Source organism: Larimichthys crocea, chromosome VIII, assembly GCF_000972845.2.
Source record: "Larimichthys crocea isolate SSNF chromosome VIII, L_crocea_2.0, whole genome shotgun sequence".
NCBI lineage: Eukaryota > Metazoa > Chordata > Actinopteri > Sciaenidae > Larimichthys > Larimichthys crocea.
This window is the reverse complement of record NC_040018.1, coordinates 3,212,466-3,233,411: the sequence shown is the minus strand read 5'-3', so window position 1 is coordinate 3,233,411 and position 20,946 is coordinate 3,212,466. Positions and strand designations below refer to the sequence as shown.

The 20,946-nt window shown below is 39.7% G+C and overlaps 1 protein-coding gene across 1 annotated transcript in view; it reads right to left on the bottom strand.

Annotated features, from left to right (window-relative positions):
* The window catches only part of trip4 (thyroid hormone receptor interactor 4), a 75,802-nt gene extending 55,648 nt beyond the window's left edge, over window positions 1-20,154 (bottom strand). The window contains exons 1-11 of the mRNA XM_010732790.3: window positions 19,945-20,154; window positions 17,633-17,814; window positions 17,301-17,425; window positions 16,939-17,157; window positions 16,755-16,833; window positions 16,553-16,658; window positions 16,197-16,412; window positions 15,978-16,101; window positions 15,576-15,769; window positions 15,338-15,462; window positions 15,119-15,210 (exon numbers count right to left, since the gene is read on the bottom strand). Of these exons, the coding sequence (XP_010731092.2) occupies window positions 15,119-15,210; window positions 15,338-15,462; window positions 15,576-15,769; window positions 15,978-16,101; window positions 16,197-16,412; window positions 16,553-16,658; window positions 16,755-16,833; window positions 16,939-17,157; window positions 17,301-17,425; window positions 17,633-17,814; window positions 19,945-20,024 (1,542 nt within the window). The 5' untranslated portion in view covers window positions 20,025-20,154. The remainder of the gene's footprint in view (window positions 1-15,118; window positions 15,211-15,337; window positions 15,463-15,575; window positions 15,770-15,977; window positions 16,102-16,196; window positions 16,413-16,552; window positions 16,659-16,754; window positions 16,834-16,938; window positions 17,158-17,300; window positions 17,426-17,632; window positions 17,815-19,944) is intronic.
* Window positions 20,155-20,946: the final 792 nt, after the last annotated feature.

The window sequence follows — 20,946 nt, the reverse complement described above, 5'->3', positions numbered from 1 at the left end:
GATGAAAATGTTGGACACATCCTTACCTTTCATACTAATTATCTCCCTGACTAAAGTACCCTTTTATCAACTGCAATCTAAAATGACCTAACTGCAATTAATGTCTGCATATATGGAAGTTTTTATATTAAGCTACAGGGACAACAACATGCCCAGCAAATTCTCAGACACCTTTTTTTTTACAAGAACTGGAAGCAAAAGGTGCAAACACACATTGCAGTATCGACACAAGCTTTGGATCATACTGGTGTCATGAGACCCAAAGCAATACTAACCTTTTCCATCTAAACAGGCAGCTATTGGAGCTCACTTTGTCCCTTTTATTGGAGCTCAGGCACAACGAGTTGCACGGTGATGATTAAAAATTTAACATACTCCTTCACCTACAGAATCAACTGGTGTCAAGTTGGAGAGTGAACATTAATTATCTAGGAGTGTCCAACACTGGCTCCTGAATCTTTACATTATTAATATCCTCAACACAACGAGAGACATGTCTCATTATTAGAGGCTCAGCGCCGGAGCCACGATTTTCCAATTACTGCCACCGTGTCAGTCTCCTCAAGTGCAACTTTCCTTCACCTTAAAAATGCTCCGTGTTTCAGTACAATGAAAAAGGTGATACGAAAAGTAAGTTTGTACTTTGAAATAAAATTACAGTAGAAATCTTTCTAAATATCGAAATCAAACAATTACTGCCTGCGAGGAATCTTGGCAGGATTTACTAATATTAACTGTGATGCCTTGGTGTATTTGTACTGTGGTGTTTAGTTAAAGAACCAACTCTGCGTGTCAGCAGTTGAAGCTTCATTATTGTCTTTATGTAAATGACTTCAAGCTGTCAACAGCCCACCAGCCCACTATTAAAATTCCCAGGAGGACTGTGGAGCAAGAGGTATTAAAATCATTTTCTACTCTCCTGCCTCAAAAGCAAAACAAACCATCACATTGCTGGTTTAAGAACAAGCCATACGTTATATATATATATATATATATATATATAACTAGCACTGGTGCGGACAGGTGTAGTGAAGTCATGTGTTTTCGCAGGGAGATTCACACAGACTTCCTCACTTAGCCCAGTTCCACTTTCCCAGCCATGTTTATGACTTCACCTCCTGCAGTGGCCCTCAGGCAAGAAGCAAACAAGACTGCCTCACAAGAGTCGAAGTGTTTTAGACTCAACAAGCTAACTGCTGGAACTTTCCAAGGAAAAGGGGGTCCTCTCTCTTGTATTCACAGTTGCGCTTCTGTTTGACGAGTGCAGGAACTCCTAAAAAAACTGAATAAAAAGTGCAATGGAAAAATAAAATAAAAACGACAATTTCACAGAGACAGTGAGGAAAATATAATGCTTTTAACGCTTTTAATAAAAAAGTGGTTTAGAGGTTAGAAATCCCAAACGTGGAAAAATAAGTACATTATTATATTTCAGCTGTAGGGTCAGACGAATGCACTGCATCACACATCAAACCCTGTTACTTAGTAGTTTCCTCTACAACACACACACACACACACACACTCACACAGCGAGAACCCCTGGAGACAATTACCATGTCTGCTTTCAAACCTCGACTTCAAAGAAAAATTCCAGGGAATCTAAGGCATTAAAACTTCTTATTTTCCACCACAATCTCCTTTTATCGGTGCCACAAATCCAGCTCTCCTTAACACAGGTGCTGTCAGCAAAAAGGCTCGTATTTTAAGTAAGGTAACAAACCACTTCACAGTGGGCATTTGATTTCATAATGTGGAAATTGAGAAGGACCGGGGAGTTTATGAACATGTCTGTCTCTTAAGGTGAATATTTGCTTTGATATTCCGACACCGGGGTACAGCCCTCCCATCTGTGTTCACTCAGCCTCTGTGGGAAATAACTGTCTTCCCTCCTTCTCTCAAGGATGGCAATGAGCGGTTTGAGAAAAGAGCACAGAAGGAAGACAGTCCCTTGATTCTTATCAAAGGCAAGTTTTAGGTTTCTCTAAGCCCATGGGTTAGTACTACAGCTTACAATAGATAAGGTGATCCTGCTGGTGTGCTCCAAGGGAGAACACAGTGAAGTGCTAAACAGAAGGTGTTGAATAAGTGCTCTTTACAGCTCCATTCTTTGCAGTTCATTCTTTCACAGTTTTTCTAAGACAGCTAAAATATTTTCTCACTTAGATAAAATTGGAGCTTACATGGATCCTTATAATACTGAATATTCTTTGCACTAATACAAGCGTAAATTAAGAGAATCAAGCGCCTAATTGCTCCTTAGTAACCGTCGCTTTACTCGTCAATGTTACAATGATACGCTGACAGATTTACTACTTGAAATTTTTGGTAATTTTTTAAACAACTGGTCTTTGTTTTCAGAAAAAGGCAGGAAAAAAAAGCTAATTTTTAAATTTCTAGCCGGGGAACATATAATATTGGAATTATATTGCCGGCTGAAATATCATATCATATAGATAATGACTTTTCGATGTTTCCAGCTGGCTCAAGAAGCTTTTAAAATGTTCAACTTGGTGGCTACATACTGGACATGATGAAATATTTAACGACTGAGGCGAAATGTGTCAAACAAAGTGGTCTTTACGAGCTGATGATCCATGTAGAAGCCATGAGAATGAAGAATAATGGAGGAATACTGTAAGAGCAGACTGAACAGTATGTTTTCACTCTTACAAGAGAAAGGCTTTTTGGATGAGGACTAAGCAATGTGTTTAGAAAACTCTTGGATAATAGCTGTAAACGTCTTCAAATCAAATAAAGAGCACAACAACAAAGCTGTAACTGTGAAGAAATACTGGATGGGAACAGTTTTCTTTTCTTATGTAACCAATAATAACCCCACAAAGTAATGTAAAGTTACCAATGTTCTCTTTGGACTTGGAAGTAATGTGTCTGTTGCTACTGGAGGTAAGCTAGTTAGCCACCAGCTTATGTAAGAGTGGATAAACACACTATTTAATCCACCGCTCACACTTTTTTTTTTGCTCTTTCAAAGGCAAAAATCTCTCCAACCACAGCTCTAACGCTTGAGCATGTGGAAAAATCAGAGGCTTGACAGGCCTGCTGTGCCGAGTTACGATTGCTAACATATGATCGCTTATGGACAGGAGTACCAATACTGGTTTCATAAAATATCAAAAATAATAGTTCTTTCTCTAGTTAGAGAGAAATACCTTCTGCTGATATGCAAACATCTTGCTTTACATTTTTTATTGGAGTAAAAATCCAGCGAGTCGACAGATAAATGAATACATGCTCATATATTCTTCTTCTGTATTATCCAACGGTTTAAAAGCTAAATAACTTCCCACACCATCTACTTGAACTTTAGGTCAGAGAAGAAAACAACTCCAATACCAATATTCTGACAGTGACATCTGGATTCAAACTGACTGAAGAAACAGCTCACAGAAAAACTTTTAATTTAAAAAAAAAGGGGGGGGTAAAAGATGTGTTCGCCCATGACATGACCATGGATACAGTTCATTGGCGATAACATGCCAATGTTTTTTAAACAGCGGCCAGGAAATGTAGAGTTTAAAGTTATGGAGTGGAGTGCTGGCCTTATTCAAGTAATTATGCTGAATCTTATTTTTGGTACACTGACCACCAGATATTTGAGGAGGAGAGAAAATGATGTTGCATGTAAATCAATACTCTGCTTCACACACTGAGCCTGCAAAAGCATTTAATGGCATATTTGGCCAGTGGACCATGGCAAAAAAGAGCTTGGGCACTGCATGCTTCAAGAGATTTCTCTAAATATGGCAAAGGCACAAGAGCGAAATAGTTGTAGCTGGCAGTGAACGGAGTATGACTTCAACTTCTGTATTGATTCTGAATACTCATTTTGATTAATGATGCCATATTTCTAATGACTGAACAGCACATTATGTTAAATTTACATATATGCTTCTGCCTTTAGATACATGTTCATAATTCAGGCTATGTACTGTACATATATTGTCGCGGTCCGGTGCAAACCACTAACCATGAACTTTTTTCTATATGTAATGTGCATTTTCTCTTGAAAAGATGTTTTGTTCCATCATGTATGTAGTATAGATAGAAGGAGTAGAGCTTAGGATAGTGTTTTGACTTCTGAGCCAAGGATAGACGACAAGCTCTGTGATCTCTCTGAACCGAGTCAGAGTGACTGCACACAAGTCGGTGTCAGATGGCCATTAACCTGGATTTAGCTGATTTCAATCTGAGATGGTAAAACAGCTTCGATTAGACCAATGTGCTCTGTGGAAACGTGTCGGAAAGCCTTGATATTGATACTGAGGTCGACATAAACATGAGAGTGGAGACTTAGAAACACCCATATGTCGTTAGAACCATTTATAAAAACAACTCACATAATCACTTTTGCTCACAATCTATGTAAATTTATTTAAAATATTCAGTTAGCTCGGGTCACTGATTACCGTGTACCACTCAATGTGTCTCATTATGGTGTTTTAGGTTTATTTTGGGAGCTAGTTTCTGAGTTTTTTTATCGCCAGCTATGATAAACAGTGTATTTACATATACATAAGACTCATCTATGGAGTAGTTAGGTCTTACCGGCCAAGAAAAAAAGCGTTATAAGCTTCATGAGGTGGATAAAGGTGAAGTATGATACTTGTTGTTGCTCATTTAAGGAAACGCTTTTCCAATAAACACACGTGTAGGTGTTAATTCATCTGTAAACGTTACAAAGCATGTCACTTTTCAAAGTGCTTATGTACACCAGATAGACACAAACAGTTCTCTCACATGCTGAACTAACTGTTTTTGTTTCTTTTAAAAAAGGAAATCACACATGAATGTCAGCTGTAATTATTTCTACATATTGAATGGAGCCATGTGGAACAATGCCACATCATCTGTGACTGATGGTGTGATTTTAAATGCAGAAAAACAATCCTTGATTGAGCTTGAGAGATTAAATGTGGCATTCAAGGGAACTTTATTTGGATAATACTCTTATTAAACTGCTTTTTAAAAAACCCATTCTAAGATAAGATCTCTGTGGATAAACTAACCAAACGGTCAAACACTTTCTTTGCTTTCACTTTGCCAGCCCTCAGCTTTAATGTTGAAAGGCATTTCAGCACTGCTACACAAAGGGAGAAGCACATATTTGATGTTAATTCTGCTTGATCATAAAGGTATCTGGTGAAGACGGGGCAGACTGCGAATTCCCTGCTTCCCCCAGCACATATCAAGAGAGCCTCATTGAAAATAATGATCACACTCCTCCTTGCCATTTAAACAGACAGCGGCTTCTACCAAAACACAATTCTGTGTTGTGAAATTAAGACATTTTTCACTGAGTGAGACTAATAGAGTTCATGCAAGAAAGACAAGCAACGCAAGCAGCTGAACGTTGTGTATGACTGATTGACAAGCCCTAACTCAATGTCATGGTTTCAATGAACAAAAGATCCTGAATGCAAGATACGGTATATGAACACATCTGTCACGGACACTGAGCTAAAAGTAATGCGATTCTTTGATGAATACAGCAGGTTAAATAGTTTATATAAAACACATGATAACTGGCACACGGTATTAAAAAATGAAACATAAGAACATTTGATTAAATCTGGCACTATCTGACTGTGTTTGTCTTTGATCAGACATTTTAAAGACACTGGCAATCACCAAAAAAACACACACTTGATGCCCACAACAACAGCTGGCAGTGCCTAGGCTTGTATCTTGGCAAAGCAGCTTGTGGAGACAACCTCTTATAGGATCCACTCAAAGTATTCACAAACCAGATGAGAGAGAAACCTCTTGCCAATGTCATGAATTTCTACACACACAGAAAAACGTATCTGTGTACACATTATCCAGCATTTTGAGCATTAGGTAGATATATTTGCTGAGTTTAATAGTGCATAACAGGTTATAATCGACTTCTTTTAACATGTGTCAATCCATCCTTGTATAATAACCACATAGCAAAGATATTACAGAATCTGTTATGTGAAGTCAACTGGAATAACAGATCTATATCAAATCCTATAAGCCTGATTGGACAATCATCTATCAAATATAATAAATATCAGAAGGGAATATTCACTTGGAGCGCCTTTGGAGCCAAATTGGTCACAGTGCGTGCCACATGGTCACCACTATCGCCAGCTGGCAATCTTTGTTGCATGTCATACCCCCTTCCTCTCCATTTCCTGTCAGCCTCTTCACTGTCGCTATCTAATCAAAGGTATAAAAAGCCAGAAAACACATCTTTTATCTTTTAAATGGGTTTTTTTGTGAGCAAGTTTTTCCTCAGTCGAACCGAGGGTCTAAGGACAGAGGGTGTCACTCCCTGTACAGATTGTAAAGCCCTCCGAGGCAAATGTACTTTGTGACTTTGGGCTATACAAATAAAATCTGATTTGATTGATCTAAAATAATCTATATAAAAAGGAAGGAAATATGCACTCAAGCTACTCATTTAAAATTTTCATTTCTTTTATCCCAGGAATAAGTCAGACTCACTGGCTTTATGGGCAAGTGGAAGCTAAATTCTCCTGTTCTGTTTGCTGCACACAAACAGAGAAAGATTAATGGCACTGGAAGCACAGACGCCTCCCTTGCCTCCCTCTCTTTCTCCATACTTTCCTCCCCTCTGATGTCGCTAGCAGGAAGTTGCTGAGCAGACATGTCACCCAGCAGAGTACAATTGAGTTTGTAATCTCTGACCCTGCAGTGGCAGAGAGTTTCTGTCTCTCCGGCTCTCTCTCTCTCTCTCTCTCTCTCTCTAGGAGATACTTGTGGTTATACTGCTGCTGGGTCGGGGCTTGGCTGGATAAAGATCTCTTCTCAAATGAACACACACACACACACACACACAGGCATGTGTGGCATAAAGCAATTGCATCGGCATGCCTGAGGAATGTTGGCAAAAACAGTCAAATTCAGCTAGATGTAATGAGTGAAGTAATGCCTGCGCTCATATTTGGACGGGAACAGGCATAAAGAATAATGATTAAATCGAGAGCTCTTCCAATTCCTGATAACGCCATAGTGGGGAAACACAGTTGCCTGCTGACTTTGTGTGAAGTATTTACTGACTACACCACACAACCTTCATTCATTTCCTCATTCCAAAACAGAAAACTGGCACAAACACTGGCCTCGTGAGGAGCCATTTTGGGGCATTAAAAACAAACACCAGATGTTGAGATGGGAGATAAATGTCAAACATATTGATTCTATGCTTCATTAAAGCTTCTTGTAGGGGGGGTGCCCGCAGCAAGGCACTAAATAGATCACAAAATTAACATCTTCAGAGGTCTTGTTTTTCCTGTTTCATGCAAACACTGTTTTACACAGTCTGGGACATCATCACAAAGACAGGACAAACTGAGAACCAACAGACTGTTCCACAAACTAAAAACCAAACACTGTTCCAGTTACATGTGCTGGGAACAAAACATTGTCTGCAGAGCCATACTGACAGAAATTCAAACATAACTATTCCAAAACAGCAACAGCTAAACATACTTCAACCACAAAATCATAGGCTTTTAAAGTTTGGGCAGTAAAGATTCCAGTTCATTGCCTTGAATTATTTCCTTTGATTCTCTTTACTACGCTCAGTATATTAACTAGTATTTGGAAGGGATCATTTCTTTTGTGCATACATGCTATATCTGCCATTCAAATTAGCGAGCAAGAAACTATTACTGTATGGCTTGCGTGCTATGGGATAGCAAGGTTAGCACTTTACTGCTAGCTAGGAATGTGTGAATGAGGTCTAAACGTAAAAATAAATATTTGGAGAAAAAGAAATCTATAATCTAAAAAAAGGTTAATAAACGTCAAAGGAACAATTGTGGTGGAAGAACATTTATCTTTCTGGTAAATCACTTCTAGCTCTTTCATATGTGATTTATATTATGGTAGAATAAAAAATAAATCATATTGTTGTCAGGTCTTTGGAAGTTCATATTTCTAAAGACTAATATTGCAAAAAATATTTTAGAACCAGAAACATTTTTACAGCATTTTTTAGCCATTTACCAGGCAACATTTGGCGATTCTTACCCTAAATGTTGAATATAGTTTAACCTGCTAAATAAAAATTTAAGAATATAAAAATTGTCTCATGATTAGAAAACAATGAGTTATCCTTGTAAGAAGACAAAACTTTACTTGTTTTCAATTACAAACCAAGAACTGCTTAACTCAGAAGGTTTCATATCATGTTGTTCCTATTCTGTTACAGTCAATAATATAGTCACCACTTTCTTCTTCTTCTTCTTCTTCTTCTTCTTCTTCTTCTTCGCTTTCAGGCTTTTCTATTTACATTCTAAAAGGACTGTGCTGGGATAATGGCAACGCATTTTCCCCAGTTCAGAAAAGACACAAAAACACATCTTATAGCTTAGAAATAAATCATGAAGAGGTCTAATTTTAAAGAGCATCACATCATTTTTTAAGGGAGAAAAGAAGAATCCAATCTGTTTAGTATTCAGTCGACACTTCACACGGCTTGGTATTCAGTTACCTCTCTTTGATTCTAACTTATTTTCATCAACACGGCTGTCTTCCAGACCATCAAAGGAAGCTGTCTGTGTTGCCTTTATCATTGTTCCAAGTTCCTGTGATCAGCATACAGCGAGAGGAACATGTCCCATTAAATGAGCAGAACAAAATGGAGGAGAAGGACAGATAATAAAAGGGGGCTAACTGTCAGCTCGTGCAACAGCAGAAACTCTGTGACATCCAATGAAGAGGTCTGAGGACAGCAGTGAAATTCTAAACAGCGTAGCAGGCCATTTCAAGTCTGGCAGATGGTTCTATGTATTTTTCATGCTGTTGAAAACCTGTGACTGAGGTTTGGTTGGTTGTCATCTAGTGCCTGGGGACCATGGGCTGAATGTATTCTACACACCACTGCAGAATCACATAATGTCTGACCTCTCTGGCATGGCAAACTGCCCAGCAAGGAAAAGGGAGGAAGGGGAGGAATGTGAGCGTGTTAGTGTGTGACTGAGCCTGTGCAAGAGGCGATGCATAGTTGCATGCGAGTGTGTGTACGCCCGTTCAGCGAGCATAATCTGAATTCTCCACGAAAACACGCAACTTTACAGCCCTGGCCTGTAAAGCATACTTGTGAGAGAGGACGCTGGGAAAAATATGAAGACAGAATGATGGAGGGGGGATGGGAGCAGGAAGAGAGGGGAGCAGCCACTGCTAAGGATTCTCACAATGTTACAGAGAGAGCGAGAGAGGGGGGAAGAAAAAATAGCATTGCCTGAGTTACCTTCCTTTGGAATGCATCCAATATATCCTGTGAGTGTGTGTGTGACAGAGAGGGAGAGTGTGTGTGTGTGTGTGTGTGGCATGCTGGCAGGAAGGCTTTCAGCATATAAATATCACATTACCACACAAGGAAACGCAGGCATCAGTCCGAGCTTCCAGCCGGCCTAACAAGCACGGGAGCTCCACTCTGGAGGTCAGAGGCAGAGCTTGCACAAATGGAATTCCACAGAAACCAGCACTTCTTTTAACAGATAAGTGGCTAGGCTTGCAGCTATGTGATATGGTATAAGCCAATGGTTGCAGTTATTTGACATGTGCTGGTGTGCATACTCATCTACAGAGCCACAGTCTACATACAGTGCAGTATATTCTGCTATAATGGGGTTGGATAATAAAGAAGTTGAAAGCTACAATGAAAAACAGAATAAAAGGATTGTTTTATTAACTGGACATAAAAACTGCATTGATGCAATGGCACTGGGATAATAGAAATGGCAGATACAGAGGAATGCTGACTGATAATTTAAATGAAAAACGACTCTCCAATAAGTGCAATTTGGATTGTGAAAGAAGCACTGACTCAGCTTCCTCTTATTTTAAGACAGCATATCCTGTCCAGATGAGACAGTGTCTAAGATCTATGTGAAGCTTTTGAGATGGCTGTGTAAACACTCACCATCATTTATTCTGTATGCGTTTTTGTTATTAGTACCTGAAACACACTCTACTCTATTCTAGGGCCAGTCCTAACACACATTATAATTTATGAAAACACTGTTAACACAGATGATACTGTTACGTATGTATACTCTATGCAGATGATACCGTTGTATATAAGCATACTATATACAGAGGATACTGCTATATACATACACTGTATGCAGATGATACTGTTACGTATATGAAGACAAAGCCTTCAAGAGGGCGCTCAACCTAACGTACAAATTCTATATGCAGATGATACTGTTATATACATATACGTTATGAAGGTTATATTGTTATACATACACTGTATGCAGATGATACTGTTACATATGTACAGTATACTCTATGCAGATGATAGTGTCATATACATATACTGTACATGGATGATACTGTTACATACAAATACTGTATGCAGATGATACATGACAAATGTTATCTTATTTTTATATTTGGATTTAGCAATTTTCACCAAAGCAACTATTTTATTGTATTGTTGATATGAGTTATAACAACTTGGTATGTTGTGAAAAAACAGATAGTTTGCACTGTTAAAGTAGGAAAAGCACAGAAGTTACTAATAACTAACAACTTTACTCAAGTATCCCATTAAGCCATGATTAAAAATTGAATTATCCATCATTGTTTGCATGTAAGACATTTATGACATGTCTAGATGTGGGTCTACGAACACTTACTTACCTTTTACTTCATTTTGTAAAATAAAACTGAATTTGTATTAATATAGTCTATAAATGGATGATTTACTTAATGATAAAAAAAAGAAACCTATATCTAAACCTCTTGGGGACCACTGCTATAAACCATCGAATACAAGCAATGTCTCAAATATGTGTCTATCTGATGATACATAACTGCCAGGGGACTTGTTATGTCAGCCTTCAACAGACAAGAGATTAATAAAATATGCTTATCTGTCAAACATTACTGTTTGAAAACCTCTATTGATGTTCAAACCTCCAGATTACATTACTGTCAACATTCCATCGTCAGGAAATTTATAGTATTCTTTGATTAGATAATATATGTATAGATCACACAAACAGCCAACTTTGAGTTCTTGCCTTCATAGTCATTTCATACGAATCAATACAGCACTGAACAGTCACTGGTTTTGCTCTCGGCATGCCTGTTAAAAAAGACTAGACCTGCCTGACTTTTATTCACTAAGACACTAAGCTCTGTAGCTCATGATATGGTCTCTAGAACAAAGTAATAAATTAGACCCTTATTAAGAGTGTGGATTGATCCAATCAATTTTTTTTTCACCACAGGAGTAAGTTGATGGTGCGATTTGAGCTCTGTATGGGGTGTGATATGCCTTTGCCTGTGCTGTGAACCAGACTGAGAATGGATCTGTGCAAATGTAGGCAAATGTTGTACTTAAAATACATTAATACTGTTTGACTACATTTTATGCGCACTTTTTAAAAAATACTGCACAGTTGAGTGTCATTTGTATGTGTGAAGTAAACCATCTGCAGCACATACACCACCCATAAACCTGCTTAGTTTGGCTAGAGCGCTCTGCTCATCCTTTTTAATTATCTCACTGTGTCTCTTCCAACAAAAGCATTCCCATTTTCAATCTGTAACATACCTATCTTTCCCCCCTCTGTTTCTCAGCAGAAGGAAGGTCAGGCGTACATCTTAACCCGTTGCTGAGTGAGCACTGGGGGGTAGGGGTGGAGAGACAAGAGCACAGATCATAATGGCCGGCCAATTATCAGTAGTAAAGGGGGTTGGGCAGTTGAGAGGAGTAAGAGATTATGGGGGGGGGGAATCAATACACCAGTCAATTTCTAATGAGGGAAAGAATTGGTCCAAGTCAAGCAGATGGAAATCCTGCTCTGCCTGGGGTGGTCTTTCTTCACTGCCTGTCAGCAGGGTGTCAGGTTTTTTGGTACTGCTTTGTACAACAGCACCCCAACAGGACAGTGACTGCTATCACACCGGAGCGGTGATACTCAAATATTTACATTTACTGCATTTTTTGTGCTCATAGTGTTTCTCTCATGCTTTCCTGAAATATCCACATACCACTTTCTCTAAATATTTCATACATCACTAGGGGCAGATTTAGAAGAGCCCGAAGAATAATGGCTGTCTGTCCTTCACCACCCCCCTCTTAACCACCCACAACTGCCAGCACAGGACAGTAAATCCTACCTCCTATCTCACCCACTCGCCCAGCAGCTCAGCCGTGTGCTACTATGCACTAACACTCTTCTGCGTACATGAAAAGTAGTAAGCTTAAACTGCTCAAGGCTACACAGCTATTAGTGTCTGTGTTTTTTCCAAAATGGTGACTAGAATAAACACTAACCAACTGTTCAGCACCATCATTACCCCTTTGGTACTGTTCTTCTCTGGTTGCTTCACTATTTTCTACATCTGTCTTTCTTTCTTTTTTTCTGAGGGGCCTTGTGTGGGGTGGGGGTGTTATTTATGGCTGCTCTGTGCAAGTGGACACACACACACACACACACACACACACACACACACACACCCCACACACACACACACACACACACACACACACACACACACCCTTTCACAGGATGAAAGGGCAGTCACACTGCCTGCAAACATGATTTTACAGCCCTGGGTGGAATGAGTGGTGGAGGAGAGAATGAGGACAGAGTACAAAAGGGGAAAGCCCTTAGATTTACAGGTTCCACCAGTCAGATTACAAACCATGTAGCAGCACACATTTTTAAAATGGATATTTATTTTTTTTTACACAAATGTAAAGCTCCTCAGAAATCTGTTAAAAAGTGTGTGTAAGGACGCACAGAAACATCATCCTCAAAGGGGATCATTGTTTTTTTTTGCTCTGTTTTCTTTTAATTGGAACGGGAGGCAACAATTTTGTGATGTGATCTGTTTCAGTATCTCAAAGATTGCTTATAAGCATGTGTGTGCATGTATATGAGGGCTTGTAGCTTTGCAGGCTTGGGGCATGTTTGTGCAGTGTTAATACAGTTTCACTGTTGTGACTATCCCATGTGTGTGTTTTTGTGTGACGGGACAGCTAAAGACTTAGGCATGTAGATGTTTATTCACAACATAAAATAATAAGAAGTAACTGACACCTTGTGGGTGTGTATTTGTTTTGAGATTTTACTCTGACTGATGTGGGAAAAAGGCAGAGTACATTCCGTTAATAAGGCATTTGTAGCGCATCTCAACCCTCTCATTAAAAAATGTTATGCCTACAAACAAGCAAACACTTTCACAGATGAGTCATTATTCTTAAAGCTAGGCATTGCTCATATAATAATTAGAACTGCAAGTAATGATTATTCTTATTGTAGAGGCATCCACATATTATTATTTTAGTGTAGAATATCAGACAATTGGAAAGAATGTCGTTTCAACCCAAAACGCAAATTATTATCACAGAAGCAATATCTGAGATGCTGTTTTGCTTAAAAAGTGACTTATAATACAATTTACTGATACTCATAATAGTTAGCAATTCATTTGCTGCTGATTGACTAATCGTTTCAGCTCTAATATACTGTAAAAGGACAAGACCAGCAGACCTCAGACAGAGCAGTCTCTCCCAAAGCCAGAGGCAAAACAGCCAACACCAGGACTGCAATGTAATTAAGTTTAAATGTGTTCCATTGACAGCGACTGGGAGAGCGACTCTATATACACATGATGACTTAATGGGGAGTAGGGTGTATTTTCCACTTTATACTTGGTGAAACTGCAAATACTTAAAGTAATTTGGGTGTAAAAGCTCAAGTAAACAATTTATGAGTCCAAATCGGCAGGGCTGCCCATACTGCCAATGAAGCACCTCCGTTCTTTGCCACATCACATATTCAGCGCCCTCGTAACACTCACTGGTTAAGGGTGGATTCCACTTTAAGTGCTCAGGGACGACATAAATGGACAAGCACAGAAAACAGCAGCACGCTCTATTGTTATATCAGTAATCAGAGGGCGCTCTTTGCTATTCACGTCCAAGACGAAATAATTGCTATGAAACTATGCAGCATAGACACAATAGACTGGTGCCGATGTAATGTGTATAAATCAGCATTTTGGTGGGGGGTAGGGGGTAACTGGTATAATGAGGGCTTGGATTTGTGTTTCCGTGGTTAGCCCTGTGGTGCATACTGTCTCTAGTGGGAAATACTGTAAAGCAGACGGGGAGTCACTGGTGAAAAGGTACAGTCTGACCTCTGCTGGTAAGAGAGGATACTTCACAATATGCATGGGTCAGTCAAATACTGTATTCCTCAGTAAAAGTCCCAAGAAATACAAGAGAAAAGGTGCAGGAAAAATTATGCTCATCCTCCTAACACATACTACTGTCCCGATTTTACTCTTCTCCAAGCGATCATTATTAAATTATTTAAACTCACAAGAGTGTTTCTGTCAGCTGTTTAATGACTATGTGTGTGTTGTTTTTGTCTCACATTGTTTAGTCTTGGATGACATAAGCCCTCTGGATGTCTTATATCTAAATACCCAAGGGGCCTGCAGTGTTATTGCAGTACCTGAAACTAAAGTACAATTCTAAAAATACTAGTACCATTACATGACAAGACTAAGTGCTGAGTTCTATTTAAGTGAGGTGCTTTGTTGCACACTGCAAGTTGAAATTACACTTCAGCACAGCCTCCAAGGGCAGGAGGACTGGAAAAAACAAAAGAAGGAGGAGGATGGGAGCTGTAAGAGTTCCAGCTGTCAACACAAAACAACAATAGCAGCAATAGTCCACCAGCTCAACCAAAAGCAAAGCACACATTTCCCCTGCTTTGTCGCAGCTTGGACCTTGGAATACAAAGCAGCCAAACATTGACGCTCAAGAAAAGAAAAGAAAATCCTTCAAGTTATGTGTGGTAAGGAAAGTATCTCAGCAAAGCATCAATGTGATTTTGTGTGGCATCATTCACACATCTGTATCACCTCCTTTTAAGCCTATTTAGAGTTATAATGATACACTTGGATTAAAATACAACACTCTTGACTATGATCTTTTTTGTCATTTGCTAAGGTACCATGGCCTGGTTCCTGACCTGAATTACCACCCATGTCTCTGATTTGTTCTGTGATTCAACAGTTCTGATATTAAAGTCATCATTCTAGTATGGTGTACTGTTTCTCTGACCTGTTGTCTGAACTGCTCCTGAGACAGGCAGTCGGTCACGTTGACGCAGCCCAACAGGCAGCCGGTGGGGTAGTCTTTAGGAAACCTAGGCTCTGCAAAGAAAACAAGAGCAATCAAAGATCCACCAACAGACATCATATCAGACGTTGTGGCAGTGGTTTGTATGTAAAACAGCTCCCCCTGACTTATTTACTGATTCCTTGTGTACAGTATGTTTACCTTTCTTGTATATGTGGCGGTACATGGTTTCCACCTCAGCAATCTCCTGAGGGGTGGGTTTCTTGGCTGCAGCAGCGATCCAAAGACGACCCCGGTGGGATGTGTACCAAGTTCGCCCCTCTACCCTACACATGCATATACACAAAAAAATGCTGCTTTCACTGGCCTGACAGCAAACAAGTCTCTGTAAAAGCTTTTAATCTCCTGCAGTTCATCCGGGGTTTTGTTTACTCCTTACCTCTTGATGCCTTTGACCAGCAGTGAGGCCCACGGTTGGTGCATGCTGAGGCACCAGCCCCCGTCAGACATCTCCTGCAGCTCTTTGTCTTGGAGTCGTAACCTGGAACGTTCGTCTCCTCCTTTGTCCTCTGTTGATCTCTTTCCCTGCTCCATGTTTCTCCTGTAGTTTTCACTGCCTCCAACATCCACCCACTAGAAGGTACATTCACTCTCATTATTACCAATATGCACAATTTTCACGATTGCAAGAAGTACTTTGCAAACTCAGCTGTCAATTTCAACCTATTTCACAAGTTTTATAATAATAGAAGTCTATTAGAAGTAGAACTATTTTCACATGTAGTGCTGAAAGTACACCACAAGGTGACACCATTGTTATGCCCAGTCAATATATATCTACCTCTGGTGCAGACTGCATTATGTTGGGGTTGACCAGCTCTCTGCTGTTTTGCTTTCCACCTTGTCTTGCAGAATACTTTGGTGATTTTGAGTCGCAGTTCATGGCCTTGAGGGTCTCATCCAACCTGCAAACATTTCAAAAAGAGAAGGTGTTTAGCATGACTGCACAACATAAATCTGCCGCTGCAGCCTTGATTCGAGTCGCATCACATTATCTTACTTGTTGTAGTACTCGTTGAGGTTGTTTCCGTCATCAATCACTTGTCTACCAGCAAAGTCCAATGTGATCTTCCTGTCCTTGCGAGAGGCATGGCGAAGTTCTCTGAGCTCCTCTTCCTTTTTCCTCAGCTTTTCTCGCTCGCCGGGTGACAGCCACTGATTGGATTCAGTGGCAAAGTAATCGGACTCATCATCCAGGACCTGCGTTCTTCGGACACTGTAGGTGAAGGGGACAGAGAAGTGTTATCACCAAGTTTCATGATTGCTTTCTACAGTAATAAAAATGTCCAGTTAAAGTGCTGACATTTCCCAGCAGGCAGTAAACACTTCTTGTGAGACTGTGTGTTTTTATGATACCTATTCCTGTCATATTCCAGCAGTTTCTCTTTGTGCTGGACAGCCTTCTCCAAGCCAACCTTCATTATGGCCTCTTGGTGTGGAAGATAGTCTCTTTCTCCGCAGTCTGTCAACAAAATAAAAAAAACTAATTCAGCATCAACACTCATTATTATTTCATAGATTTTAGTCATTTATAATTCTGACATATTTTGACTCTCACCTCCCATGAGTTTCTTTCTTAGTTTCTGGCTTTTGTTGGAGTCTCGTTGCAGGATCTCCTGCTCCTCTTTTGTGCAGACCTGAATCAGAGCAAAAAAAGCGAGTAAAGAATATTAAAGTAGAAAATGACAGATTGTCAGCACCACAACAAGATTACAAAAAGGGGAATCGAAAGGTTTAAATACCAGGCTTCCACAGAAGATGCAAGGTCCTGAGCCCTCTTGCTCACACACAATGCGACCACAGCTGATGCAGTTGTTGATAAGTTTGTGCTTTTGGGCAAGGCACTCACAGCCATGTCGACCTGGGAGTATGACAGACAGCTTGTCCTGCCCGTCTTTGTTATAAAGATTGACAAACTTATTCTTCTTCTTTGTTGAAGAAGAACAACTGTTTTCTTGGGCCTGAGAATCGAGTGAATGAAGAGAGGGAACAAGACGAGAGGAAAGAAATAGATGGTAAGAGTTACATTTGTACTCAAACCATGAGAATTACCGTCATAAAGTAAGTAATAAGAGAGCAAACCTTTCGGCCAATGTACACTCACCCTCTTCAGATCAATGGGAGTTTTGACTGCCTCCGGCTCAGGTTCTGTTTGGCTCACAGTCACCACTTCTTGTTTGTTACGGCCCTTGCGTTTAGACTTCTTCTGGGTGGTCATGTCTTGTGAATCTAGGAAAGGACAGCAAATTCCCTTCAAGAGATACTGTGGAAATCCTGATATCTCATTTTGTTACATTTGTATTCAGAGGCACAAACATTAATCATTAGAGTTAATATTTATTTACAGTGTTTAGTCATGCCCGAGCACCTTGCATGGTGGTTTCACAGCAGGTAATTAGATCAATATACATTCAGTGGCAGACGTCAGACATTTACCTGCTGATGGGACGGACTCCTTGAGAAGAAAAAGACTTGTGTTATCTGTCGCCTGTCTTCGAGTCGTCTTCCACCTGACGACGAGCTCATCGATGAACTGGCCTTTTCTCCCATCTGTTCCCTGCAGGAGGTCTCCCACATACTCCTCAATCTCTTCAGGTGTTTCAATCAGCAGAATGTATCTAGACAGCAGGACAACACAATTATTATTTCATTTTATTACGATCATTATAATAATTATTGCTGCTCTGCGTTGCTGTGTTTTGTTGCTTTGTGTTGCTGCACAGCTATATCTGTGTGTGTGATTTGCTCCTGCTGTGTTATTGTACTGATGCTTTCTTGTCTCCTGTTCCTCTGTACGGCTTGTGTTCTCTCTTGTCGAGTTTTGTTGCTGTGTCTGTGGCGTCTTGTTGTCTGTGTTGTCTAAATGTATCGGTTGAATCTCTCTCTGAAAACCAGCTGTGATTGAAATAATGTCAATAATGTCGGCACAGAATAAGAAATAACAGCTGAGAACGAACAGTTGTAGTTCGGACAGTTGCTGAAAACACTAAAAGAAGACATACTTGTCCTCATGAGTACCTCTTTGTTTAGTTTCTTATCCATTGACATTACAATGTAAAAAAAAAAAAGCATGCCTGAATCATCTTTGGAGTTTTGTTTGAGTGAACATGTCATGTACTTAGTATTGTGTTGAAGACAGGAAGAGAGCAAGCATCCTGTGTTCTAAATACGTCTTTGGAGATGAGATGTAAACGTGTCGGATTTGCCTTTTAATTTGAAAGAAAAATATTTTTACGGGATTCGAACTCGTAGCATTGGGAGAATAATAGATGAGAGGCAGCCGACTTTTCAGTCGGCCACCAGTTCACCACAGCTCTGTCATTGAATACCTGTTTATGAATGAGTCATGGTCAAACTGGTTTGACGACTACTAATGGATTAAATGATTACATGACTAAAGGCTTCCCAGACAGTTTGTAACTAAATGAAAATGGTGCAAAACAATAAGTTATGAGTGCAAAGTAAAGGTGTTCAAAGTGTCTATGATAGATAGATAGATAGATAGATAGATAGATAGATAGATAGATAGATACTTTCCCAATTACTGATATATACCTGACAACACCTCAACACACCTTTCCAGCGTAGAGTTAATTTATACATATTTTATTTACATTTGCTTAAAATGTTGTTTTATTTGACTTCTTTAGCTTTTTTTATCTTTTATGTCTAATATTGTTCATACAAATAGTCCTTGTTATGAAATTTTCTATCATTAGGTAACACGAGGTCACGTGTGGGCCTTGAGGTCCTCGGCAGTATTAGTTGTTTGGCTTTGGTTGGGAACAGTAGGTGCCAGTCTATCTCAACACTGTGGTGGCCAGGGTCGATGAGACCTACAGTATTGCTGCCTTCCTAGACATAATAGATGGTTTGCCGTTGACGTTCCAATCTGCGTAAACGGACATCTGTGTCTCCAGACTAGAATATGTTGACAATAACACCTCCATGAGTAAAGACATTCTCTTTGACTAATTCTTGGCGTGTAGTATTTGTGGTGTTATCTTGGGGTTTAAAGTCTATCCATCAGGATGAGTTGGGCAGAATGTGAGACCGACTCAGGCACTTCTGATGAACTTTGAGAGTGTCTCTAATTCTCCTTGGCCAAGCGTCAATAAATAATACAGCATAAGACATCAGAGGCTCCTGGACACTTTTTCTTCCTTCCTGACCTCACCATTGACCTTTGACAATTTCTCCACAACAGTCCTCATTATACTGAGCTCGTCCTGTTGACCCTGTGTTAACCTGTATGTTACAAACAAACCTGAAAACTGTTAAAAGCAACCTATAACCAACTATTATATTCCATTATTATCGAAACAATTCAGTGTTAAACATCTTTATACTGTCATTGGTTAAACAGTGTTGGAAACTAGTACTAAAATGACAGTTTAGTTCTTTGGTTGGTTTTCATTTTCAAACAGTCAGAATATTGAACAATATATAAATAAGATAAACTAAATATAACAACATACGGTCATTATTTTTGACATCCTACAGACAAATGACAGTCTGTTCATGTGGTGACAGAGCCACGTCAGTTTTAACAAACACATGTAACATGAACTGTCGATATTTTGACACATAAAATGTGGAAAACTTAAGCTAACGACGCTTTTATAAACGTCATAACCGTTATAACCGCCATAACCGTCATAACCGTCATAACCGCTCTGCGTATTGGCAGGAACTTAGCTTCACCGTGCTAGTCTGAGTCAGGTTAAACTGTCGTCAGTGTTTCTTACTGGACGATTTCTTCACACGCCTCCAGCCCGAACTTGTGGTGCAGCTGGTCCACACACCACTGCAGCAAAGCGTCCGACATGTCACCGAGTAACAAGACTTTAAACTCAAAGGTGTGTGTGTGTGTGTGTGTGTGTGTGTGTGTGAAGATTAGCCACCGGTGTGTCAACTGACTGACTGTTTCCAGTCGGAGAAATAACAAAGGAGCACACAAGCACCGGCGGTAGTAGCAAAGGATTCCGTCCTGAAACAAACCTGCTGAGGGGGATAAAGGGTTCCGCCTAGTCCTGAATCATGTGACCACATTCAGCCAATCAAAGGGATGTTTGCGTTTATTCAATTATACATCCATTTTAAAAATATGCGTTTTTTTTATTTGTGTTTTTGGAGATACATAATACAACAACAACAACAACAACAATAATAATAATAATTCTAGAGACTTGGCTTGGGAACCGGAAGGATGGCCGGTCCTGGGCACTGCCGAGGTGCCCTTGAGCAAAGCACCAAACTGCCCCAACTGCTCGTAGGGTGCTGCTCTGGGTGGCTGCCCATCACTCCACCATCTCTCTCCACATTTGGATGTCCCTTTGTATGTGTGTGGTTGTATTTCGGGGTTAAAATGCATGTAAATAATTTTCCCTCGAGGGATTAATGAAAAAGTGTCTCTTCTTCTTAGCTATATACTAGCATGTCATTCTCTATATGTATGATCTTATATCTATATATATAATTTATATAATAATATATATATATATCTATATATATATATATATATATATATATATATATATATATTGCTGTCAATATTAACGCGTTAATTTTGTCGATTAATTTAAAGAATTACGCGTTAAAAAAAATTAACGCAATCCGGTTTTGTTTACTTCCGGTGGCGGCCGCCATTTTGGATGTAGCAAGTAGAGCTTTGTTTCCCAGATATTTATTGTGGTGTGTGATGGGTGTATAAGGGCATACTTAAAGCCCTCACGGAGACTGCCACATCC